The 11,367-nt window shown below is 35.2% G+C and overlaps 3 protein-coding genes across 3 annotated transcripts; 1 reads left to right on the plus strand and 2 right to left on the minus strand.

Annotated features, from left to right (window-relative positions):
- Nucleotides 1-327: 327 nt before the first annotated feature.
- On the minus strand, nt 328-903 carry LOC149734318 (uncharacterized). The gene has a single exon (XM_089881274.1). The coding sequence runs from the start codon at nt 901-903 to the stop codon at nt 328-330; it is 576 nt and encodes a 191-aa protein (XP_089737400.1).
- A 692-nt stretch (nt 904-1,595) lies between these two features.
- On the minus strand, nt 1,596-2,853 carry LOC149734319 (cytochrome c oxidase subunit 6C-like). The gene is made up of 3 exons (XM_089881923.1): nt 2,628-2,853; nt 2,104-2,243; nt 1,596-1,700 (listed from the first exon to the last, which is right to left on the minus strand). Exons 1-2 carry the CDS (start codon nt 2,784-2,786, stop codon nt 2,115-2,117), a joined length of 288 nt encoding a protein of 95 aa, XP_089738049.1. The 5' UTR covers nt 2,787-2,853; the 3' UTR covers nt 1,596-1,700; nt 2,104-2,114.
- Nucleotides 2,854-5,313: 2,460 nt separating this feature from the next.
- LOC149734320 (uncharacterized) lies at nt 5,314-10,177 on the plus strand. The gene is made up of 6 exons (XM_089881910.1): nt 5,314-6,113; nt 6,345-6,491; nt 7,453-7,599; nt 7,861-7,967; nt 8,407-8,568; nt 9,226-10,177. Exons 1-6 carry the CDS (start codon nt 5,376-5,378, stop codon nt 9,293-9,295), a joined length of 1,371 nt encoding a protein of 456 aa, XP_089738036.1. The 5' UTR covers nt 5,314-5,375; the 3' UTR covers nt 9,296-10,177.
- Nucleotides 10,178-11,367: the final 1,190 nt, after the last annotated feature.

Consider the following 11,367-nt stretch of genomic DNA (forward strand, 5'->3'; position numbering starts at 1 on the left):
TTGGCCAGAATATTACTAAATGCCTTACTGAGTAGCAGTCGGTTTGAATATAAAAAAATATTGTGTAGTTAGAATCAAGGAATAGTTTGTTATAGATTCTTGATGACAGAGCCTGAGCACTTAAGTCCGGCTAAAATTGGCAGTGCTTGCGCACTCAAGTCCGGCAAAAATAGGTTAACATAGTAAAGTCCATCCGTTTATTTTACCTTGCAAAAAGTTTAAGTATTCGTTACGTAACAGCGCATCGATTAAAAGCGAAGGCAATAAATGGGGTAATTACATGTTACTTAGAATTCTATATTTAGGGCGGTTGTGTTAGTTTTAATATTAAAGAGTTTTTCTGGTCGGCCTGCGGGTATATTGTTCCAATAACCGGTCAGCAATTTCCGCTACTGTTTCAAGATCGCAATCTTTTCGCTTCGCCACAAACCGTCGAACTTCTAGAGGTAGAGCACCGAGCAGTTTCGCCTCTACCAAATTCTTCATCGGCTGACTGGGATTTTCGTAATAATTCGCCAAATATAAAAGCTCACCTAAAAGAGCTTTAGCCGATCGATTACCAAGACGATGTCTCTGCATAAGTCTATTCACGCGGTCGTCATCCGTTATTTCAAACTTTTCAATTAGTTCCGATTTTAGAGTTTCATACGACTTCTCGTCTGGTTCATTATGAACTGCAGTTGGTGCTTGGATGGCCTGCCACGGTTCTAATGCAGAAAGCGCATGCAGATATTTTTCGACTGGGTCTACAACTCCAAAACGCACGAAACATGTTTCAATTACGCGAAACCACTGAATCGGTCGCTGGTCCCAAAATTTCGGCAGTTTAATTTCAGAGCTAGCAGCCCTCTTCTTGTTTTGCATGCCTTCGCTGCGATATTTTGTAACTTCCCTGTTATTCATAACGCATTGGGCAACGTTGGCGAACTGATATATAAACAAATGGAGTTGATATATCAACGAGCGACTTTGGCCACGGACCAGCGGAAATTAGTCTTAATTCATGCATAATTTCAACGGTACCTCTAAATTGTCAGTGTGCGCAGTGTGCCGCAGTGTGCCGCAGTGTGCCGCAGTGTGCCGCAGTGTGCCGCAGTGTGCCGCAGTGTGCCGCAGTGTGCCGCAGTGTGCCGCAGTGTGCCGCAGTGTGCCGCAGTGTGCCGCAGTGTGCCCTCTAAAATGTCAGTGTGCGCAGTGTGGCACACTGCGGCACACTGCGCACACTGACATTTTAGAGGGACCCTAATTTCAATGCTGTTTTTCGAAAAGATATTTTTGTATAGTGTTATGTTAGCCACAGCTAAGCCGGGTAATTGTACACTAATAATTTCTAATCTTTACTGTCTAAAACTAGCGGTTTCTAAAACCATGTTAGTGTATACCTCCTATATAAAAGGGTGGGATGGGTATTTTATTTTTCATTCTATTTTCTCGTCCTATTTAGTAGCATTAAAAAAAATGTCCTTACTCCTATAGACCGTTGTTAATTGTTTAAAACACGATCTGGACATTGGATATTATGTGCTACAGGTGTCCCATCTTCCCCCACCCTACTATAATGCTCCCTCAATTTTAAGAAAAAATCCACAATAAAATTTAATTCCGATACAATGTAATCAACATTTTGAACTCATAAAATACACAAGAAAATTCCAGGGTCACCATTTGAAAGTGTTTTCAGAGAGACATACAAAGAACAGCTGTAAGAAATATGGAAAGTTAATCACCGTATTGCCAAGTTCTGCTCAATATTTTGCCTACGGTATTATCAAACTTAGGTTAATATTTTTGTACATATATTATAGGCTTTACGCAACTAAAATAGTTCACATATTTTACCACATATTTTTCACATATTTTTAGATATTCTTAAACTTGTAAGTTGGAAGTTAATTTCATTGTACTTATATGCACTAAATAGTTTGTACACTCAAGATTAGGCGTTCTTTAGGCAAAGAATGTATTGCAGGAAATTTTGTTTATTTTTGTATATATAAATTTAACAGGCAATATAAATTTAGAACATTCTTTTTTTTAAATTGCGTTTTTAAGCAACACATAAAATTTTGTACCAAGGACTTTTCCTATTATAAACAAACTTACAGGAAATGAAACTACTCTTGCCAGGAGGCCTTTACACTTTTAAATGCTCCGTATTCTTTTATTTCTTCAAACATTGCATCGGGATCCAAATTTTTCATGTAAGTATCAATCTTGGCCTTGCGCCGGAAGAAAGTGGCGTACTGGAAATGATTAGATTGGTATAAGTTACTGAAAAATATGGTTATATGTAATAGCTAATAGGAATAAAGGTATGGCTTTATTTAATTTGTTAACTGTAACGGTTGACATCATATGACCTTTCTTTAGTATGGTTTATTATCATTTTATAACCTAAGTCTATAACAGTACAACAACGCTAACTATGGTAGTAGCATTTACATTAAAGTGTAAGTGCTAACTCAGAAATAGGGCGAGATCAGTAAAAATATAAAAAAATAGGAAGTGGAGAATCCTCCTGTACTTTACACATTAGGCTTGTGGAAAGTGTTAGAGGTTGGTAGTTAGGGTTGAGCAAATAATAGAGAGAAATTTTTCACTAGCACCAATAAACTTCTTACTCTTACCATGGTGACACCGTACACACCAAGACACACGGCAACGCTTGGTAGAACGCTTGCTCTTACACTTTTCAGCAAAGCACCTTTCATGCCATCTGGCTTAGCAAGTGGTCCATTCGCCAAGGCGGGATATTTTCCAACTGCTGTTGTAATTGGGTTCGACATGTTTGGTTCAAGTAAATTTTAATAAACTAAAAATATCTCCCCTGTTAAAACAAGAACTTAGGTTTAGTTCAAATTTCATTTAGGTATTCAGTTTCCTAAGAAAACTTTACGTGAAATTGTAATTGCAATTCCGTACATCTTTTTATACACAACTTAAACAACAAGACAGTAATACCAACAACTGCTTTCGCAAATTGTAATGAGCAGAAATCAAAACAATTCCACGACAACATCTGAAGAAATTTTAATGTGGACGACTGGAAGGTCACGTATCAGTGAGTTAGCGAACACAGACTTTAACCTTTCTGTTTGCGTAACACTTATGTTTTATTGGTATATCTAGACAAAAACACAACAAAGCCTTTTTGCAATAATTTATTCCTGCAACTTTTATAGTATTTTATCATTAAAAAACTACATATTGGCAAAAATGTACTCAATTTGTTACCTAAACTCTTATATTAACCTTAGCCGTTTGTTGCCTAAACTATTATGTAAAAGTGTTTAACTTTATTTGTTCATAGACAACTTATACATTTCTATTTAAACTTTTTTAAAAAAACTAATATTTTCTTTCCGATGATTCATGCATTGACATTTGTTGTTGTTGATATTTATTTTTAAGTTGTTGATATTATTATTATATTTTCATTTTTTTAATATTTAAGAATTTAGTAGTGTCATAAATACATGAACCGTATATATTCATTCAAATAGTTAATATTGTGCCTTCATATCAAGCACAGTTTTCTCTGAATGAGAACCAGTTCTATAGACCTTACTCTGTAGATATGCGTGATTAAAACGCCACTATTTGTGTTCGGTCCCTCTGGGTATCAAACTCAATTATAATTTGCCGTCATACAATAGTGTGCTGATATAATATATAAGTAATTATTTGAATTTGAGTGCGCCTGTCGAGAACACCAGAGCCATAGAAATACCGAGTAGTCCAACCCATTGTTACGTAAAACACAAATTGAACGGCAATTTGGTTCCAAAATAACACAGTAGGTATAGGGAAAATGTATGTTTTTCGGTAAATTACAGAAAAACTTGGGGCGAAAAACAAATTTAAAGGTTGAAAAATGTAAAAAACATGTGTTATTTGTTTTCTGTGTCAAAAAAAGTCAAAAATTAGAATTAGAAGCGGTTGATTTGCGACATTTTAGTCATTTAATGCGGCTAAATTTATACATTTTTTCTAAAAAATGTTTGGTAAGGTAAATAGAAGCTGTTTTACACCTTCCCACAATAGGAAAACACAAACAAAACTTAACAAGTTCGTTTAAACCCATTGTCAAAGTTACCACTTTTGCTCTATTTTGGACACACATAGACGGCAGTTGGACTACTCGGTGTTTCTACGACTCTGGAGAACACGACTCTCCTCCGTTAACAGCTGTACGTGTTCACCGAACCGTACGGTGCGTTTCTATTTCTATGTTGCATGTTATACAGGACCTGATTTGGCGCATATCAAAGAAAAGGAAATGGTGCGGGCTTGCCCTGTAATTTGACTTGTTAAAATACTTCGACGTACAAGTACAGTATTATGGGCTACGTGTGGCTTGAATAATGCCTGTGTACTGAAATACAGATTGTTGAAAAGGACATTCGACATAATTTTATTAGGCTTTTTTAATGTTTTGTGGTGTACCAGTTTCAAGACTTATAGCGGGCTAAATTAAACAATGGTTTGTCATGGTGATTTAAATCCACATGAGATGTTCAATTTGAAAGCAAGTTTAATAAAAAGTCATTTATAATTAAAATGTTTGTTGAACTATGCACCAGTGCAATAATAAATGGGATAATGCGAAAGCCGGTTATATACTTATATTATAAAGATATGCTTGTATTATAAAGAAAGACACTAACGTTACAATTTAGTCTAGTGGAAAGTGTTGAAGGTTAGAAGCTAGGGGTTATTGGTTATGGGGCTAGGGTTAGTGGTTATATGGGTTAGTGCCAGTGGTTGGTTGTAACGTTTATCAGTTAGAAGATAACATAAGGAGAGTTTTTTACACACGGGACTATACAAAGAAGACAGAAAATTTTTTCCGCTAGAGGCGGTAATTATTTAAATTAAAAAATACGGAAAAACGAACAAAACAGCACTACAAAGTGTTAATAAGTGTAAAACAAATTAATTAAATAATAAAAATACCTTTCTAAATACATAAGACACTAGTAAGAACATATTTCCCACATTAGGTCGGTTATATACGCTCTTTCGTTGTGTTTATTGTCTTCGAGTCTGTGGTGTAGCGGTTTGCGTGCGGTCGTAAACTCTCTTTGTTTCATTTTTACCGGGTTCGAGTCCCGCACAGTGGAATACTTTTTTATATTTTTTTTCAAGTTTTTTTTGTTTGACGAGTTTGGGGTTAGGAGTTAGGGGTTAGTGTTAGGGGTTAGGGGTTTATATCTTATGTGTTTAAACCGTGAAACTAACTGCTCCCCATAAAATAGAGAAACGAATTTGTCATCGCCTCCTAGCGAAAAAAAATTTCCGTTTTTTTTCTGTATAGCTTCATGTGATTTTTACTAGCTGTAATTTTGTATCCTGACTTACTTATTCTGTGTTAAATGTACAGGTGTTTGGTCATGGATGACTTTGGTGGAACGTTTTTTGATTTATCTGCTTCTGCACATAACTCAACACTTTCAAATCCAATTTCCAATATGTCATCTTCCTCCTTGTGTGGAGGAGGGAACAACTTCTTCCTACAAGAGCAAACGAGTGACCTCGATACACTATTAATGTCCGACACTGGGTTGAATATGGACAACCCGTTCAGCAATGGAATCACCTCAAATGGAATAAAATCTATAAAATCGGAACCCTTGTTTTCAAATGTAAATGAACTACACAGTTCCAGCATACAAGGCATGCCACAGCCAACTCGGCAAGATCTGTTTCCTAATTCAAGCTTCTCTTCTATTGATTCAAGTAGCATGCACACTTCTTTGGAATATATGCTTGACAACCCTGTTTCAGTCAGTTTGGAATCAAAGCCAATTAAAACTGAACCAAGCTCCAATCAGAGCTACCCGACTAAAGTGAAACTTGTAAGCGTCGGAGGTTTCACAGGGCCAGCGAATATTTTGAGTAAAGTATCAATCATAAGACCTGGACAATCTATTCAAAAACTTACTGGTCAGGAAGTTATCAGTCCTAAAGTACCCCCAGCATTACCACAAGGCATGCAGGCAAAAGTTCTTGCAACTTGTCCGAAAGTAACCCAAGCAGAACCCCTGTATCACCATGCTGTGAAGACTGAAAGACCTGATGATATTGTTCCTGTGGTCAAAGAAGAACCCTTGGTATTTTTATTTCATGCATTCTGTTCTATGCAAATGTGATGTGTTGTGGCATGGTGTGGGGCCCAAGATTTAAGCCAGAATTGGCCCATTACCTCTATGCACTCATAGTACCACGTGTATATTGCCAGTTTTGGTTTATATATTACGCTTTCTTAATTTTCTGGTAGTAATTTAAACTAAATGGTAATTATTATTCATTTAATATTAGAGTTTGCAACTTATAATCCACAGATGTACAGCAACTTTGACCTTCAAGATGGATCAAAACTCAACATCTCTGTTTGTAATGTTGTCTCATCTTTCCGTGTCCATTGTCACCTGAATCTACGTCAGATAGCTTTGGAGGGAATGGATGTGGTTTACAGGCGGGAGACGCAGGTACTTTAGCTTGATTACCTGCCATATTACATGGTAAACTTACATAAAGCTTCCTGGTTGTTGGGGTAATGGGTAATGGCCTGCCCTGAATTCCACTAACTGCCACAATAACTGTATTACAGTTTTTGGCACTAGTGAAGAATCCTCTAGTAGGTTACAGATTAGGCTGGTGAAAGTGTTAACAGGTTGGTAGTTAGGGGTTATTAGTTGGGGGTTAGTAGTTCGAGGTTACATAAATAAGTGGTTAAGTTTTAGGTTTAGCAAATAGCAAATAACATAGGGGAAGAAATAAGGATTCTTCTCTGGCACAGATGACCCAGTTATTTATTTTTTTACACTCTGGTGCCATTACAATGTTATTCATTTACATCCGATTCTTTTGTGCTGTAAGTCATTGTTTACCAAATAGAAAACTTTTCTACCACAACTGCGAAACTTTTTTTTTATTGTGTATGGTAGAGGTCCCTGAGGGCCTAGGATGTACGCCAGATTTGGTCCATTAGCACAACTTGTCTTTTAACTCTTGTTCAGTTACTGATTTTGTCCTGACTGGTTTAATGTCATATTTGTAAATACTTATTAACTCTCATGAAACATCTCTTTGTCCATATATTGTATATTATAACTTATTTTTCCAATATTTTTTAATTAAAAAAAAAAAATTAAAAAAATCAATTTTATCAATAAAAAAAAAAAAAAATTAATGCTTAAGAAATCCTGCTTTCCTGAAACTAGTTTTGTGGTTGGCTCCAGAAATCCTGAAACTAGTTTTAATTAAACTATTAATCATGTGTGGGTGGCTTAATTATTGTCTGTTACATTTTCTTGCACCAGATCCTTGATATATTTTTACCCAAGAGTCATTCATCTCTATGAGCATCAAATCAGGATCAGATTCACGAAATTTATTACAGTTATTATTATTAACTATGTTGTTAATTTATTTTTTTTTATTTTACAGAAAGTTGTAATGAGAATGCGGAATCCAAAATGCACAGCCTACATGTGGTCATCAGGCAAAATAGTTTGCACAGGTTCAAGCTCAGCACAATATGCAAGACAGTCGGCCAAAAGATTTGCTCGGCGGTTGTTAAAAATCGGATTTAAAGTGAGTTTGGAATAAAAATGATAAAGAAAATAAAAAAAAAAGGTTTAAAGTTAGATTAAAAAAACATGTTTGATTTTGTCTATTAAATAAAGGTACTGAATTGTTGTTTTGTTGTTTAAATGATTTTTTTGGATAAGTTTTAAGGTTTGGTATACAACTTCGTATATTTATATAATTGCATAATGTTACTGTATGTAAATTTGGATTTATATATGAGATATTGAATTTTACTTGCCAAAGTTACCATACATTTAACTACAGGTAAAATTTGCTGAATTTCGAGTTGTAAACGTTCTTGCAGTGTGCAAGATGCCGTATGCGATTGACATAAACGAATTCGCGAAAGCAAATCGTGGCCGTCACTGCAGGTATTCTAATCTAATGTTTAATTTATGAAGCTAGGCAGTTAAAGTTTGAATGGTTGTTGTTGTCAATATCATTTTGTTTCCAAGAAAATATTAATGTCAATCGTTGCTATGATTTTGTGTTCACGTCAGTCCTGTGAACATGAGATACACTTTGTCTTTATTTAAAAACACTTTTTATAATTTATGTTTACAAAAAACACATACATAGGCGCCAACCGTTTTAAAATGCAGGGGAAGCAGGGATACTTAAACACTCAAACAAATTTAATTCCATTGTTTACTGATAACATTTAACTACCGCATTGAAAATATGTATTAATGCAATACAGAAAATTTTAGGGTTGCCCTGCCTACCCTACCACCCCAGGATTAGCGCCTATAACCACATTCATTTATTGAAAACTACCCTATTAAAAACATGTAACAAATTTGTTTATAGCTATGAACCAGAGCTTCACCCCGGAGTGACTTTCCGAGAATCCACCACAAAAGCAACGTTAAAAATATTTTCCACTGGATCAGTCACTGTAACAGCAAGATCTGTAGAAAAAGCAAAAAATGCAATTCGAACCGTTTATCCAATGTTTCAAGAGTTTTACAGGTCAGTTTTAAGACAATAAATATGCACAGGCTTGAAAATGCTGTTCTGATGAATGTTACTTTGTGTAGTCTTGTTTAAAGTAAATGATAAATATTTAAATGAATGAATGAATCAACTTATTTACCTCCTTGTAGCCAGGCAATGACAGTCGTTATAACACGGGTGATCTGTTTCATACACCTCATGCCCGCTTACAAGTTACCATGTGTGTAACTTATGTTGATGATTTTTTTGACTGACATTTTCAACAATCCAAAGGGATTTAGTTAAACTAGCATTCGCTATATTTGTGATTATGTAAATATTTGTACTTTTTATCTTGTTTTTTTTTGAGTTGTTGCTGCTATTGAAAATGTATTTTCTTTTACCTGAATTGCAACTGTCTTTTGTTGAAAACAAGTATTAATAATTCAGAAGCTTAAATGTAAATTTTACATATTAAAAATAGCTCCGCAGCTGTCTCTCTGACATAAGGTGTATGAATAGTAAAGATCATCTAATTTATAGATGATACCTTTGACATATTGCATATACACTATAATTACCATTTGCAAGGCTTAACTTCTGGCCTAAGTCCTAGGACCCATAGGACCTCAACCACATAGAATAGATTAGAAGGTTGTTAAAAATTTCCTAAAAGTTTTAATTTAAATTTAGGTTTGAAAAACCGAATTTGGATTTTGATATTTCCGACGTTCTGCCCAGTGACACTGAAGACTGCAGCTGATCTATCTGTGATGTCATAATGCAGATTAAGAACCAAAATCTCATTGATTTAATATCTAGGAAATACAAACATTATTTTCTTTTCTTTAACCTTATCGATATGGGTTTAATATTCAGTAATAATTTATTTTCAGTTTAATGACGTCAAAAGAGTGTATTACCAAAAGCCTAATGGGAATACCTGTTTATCCCGCCTTAAAAACTTTCATGTATTTTTTTCTGTTAAAAGTCGTGATTATTTTTCTCGTATTTTATTTGTGCTACAACTATTTTGCCTATCGCTACTTCTGCCAGCGAATACCCAGGTCACTGTTCGTATTATCATTTTTCTATGACGGAAATTCTCGACCATGATTTGCTGGTCCTTTCCGGTTGCTCTGCACAACCATTGCATGCAACACCCGGTTTAAAGACAGTCGTTTGCATCCCAATTTTAAACACGAAGTTACGAGTTAGGTTTTCGGCTGTACCGCAAGTGTTTTAGTTTTTGCATAGCCTTATTTTTAAGTCCCGTGCTGCTTTTCGCTATACTTACACTCAAACTCACAATCGAAAACGGCGAAATACATTAAAAGTAAATGCACGTTACTCTCTACAGTGTGGCGCGGCCGACAGTTACACCTATTTATTCGCACGAAAGTGTTTCGTCTTTTCTTTATCGCAGGTTAGCTGCTGTTACTACCCACGACTTCTGTTGTATATTTTCGCATCTAAAAGCACAGCTTCCCGTCGCAACGATTTCCGTTACGCGCTGCACCTTCCAAATTGTTAACGCAACTTTTAAAACTTGTAATGTATTTCGAGATTTCTGCTAGCTTTCACGTTTCTCTCTTTTGCAACTCTGAAAATAAAGCTGATTTGTAATACAACACCGAACACAAAATTTTGTTGAGTTTTATTTATTGATAAACTGTTACGGTATCTTGTCGAAAATAAGTTTAGTTACGATTTTTTCATTTTATCGGGCATGTAATATATAGTCAGGTGGGACAACATATACAGTAGGATGAGGGAAGATGGGACACTTTTTAACGCTATTTTTTCGTCCCATTTAGTAGTAAACAAAGAGCATTTAAAGAATTATAAAACTAAATCCTGACGACTCCCATAAACCGTTATTAATTGTTTAAAACACGTTTAAGATATCTAGATATTATGTGCTAAAGGTGTCCCATCTTCCCCCACCCTACTATACATTCTATATAGATTTATAAAACTGTATCCTCACGACTCCCATAGAACGTTGTTAATTGTTAAAACACGTTTAAGATATCTAGATATTATGTGGTAAATGTGTCCCACATTACCCCACAGTACTATATTAATTATTCTATGTTACGGTACATCTTTTATTAAACAATTGGTTAAACTTGATTATACTAATCAGTTGGTTGGACTTGATGATACTGTATTTCTTTACATAAGAATCGTTCAACTCCATGGGCAACAGATCAGGGTCACACTTATTATAATTTATTACTGTTACGATACATCAGCATGATAACATGATTTTTGATTTGTCTTTTCACAAACGATTATGTTAGCGAAGGTTATGTTAAGCCTTTAATGACGAGTTTTATAACCATACATACTATAGTATAAATCTTAAATCGCGAATCATTGTGAACTTAGTTTGTTACGTCATAATGTTCAACTGACTTCTCAGTCGCCATCCAACTCTTGAGGTTGATTGGTCAGATGACTCACGTAACTGACGCCTCGCACCAGCTGATTACGCCCGCCTTGATTGCTCCGCGCATAAAACGCCTCTTGGACAAAGCAAGTTACCACGTTCTAGTTTAGATGAAGTTGGTTCCACACCAGGTTACAAGTTGGAAGGTTTCAGGAAGTTTTCTTGCAGGACTCGAGTTAAGTATTATTATATTACATTAGTATTATATTATGACATACTATTTACTGTAACATATTATTTATACTACAATAAAGTAATACAGAAGGGTGGGGGAAGATGGGACACCTTTTACATCTATTTCTCGCCCCGTTTAGTAGTAAACAAAGAACTTTCAAGAAATTATAAAACTATATGCCCATGACTCTTATTGACCGTTAGTA

This window comes from Ciona robusta, chromosome 7, assembly GCF_009617815.1.
Source record: "Ciona robusta chromosome 7, ASM961781v2".
NCBI classification, from domain to species: Eukaryota; Metazoa; Chordata; class Ascidiacea; order Phlebobranchia; family Cionidae; genus Ciona; species Ciona robusta.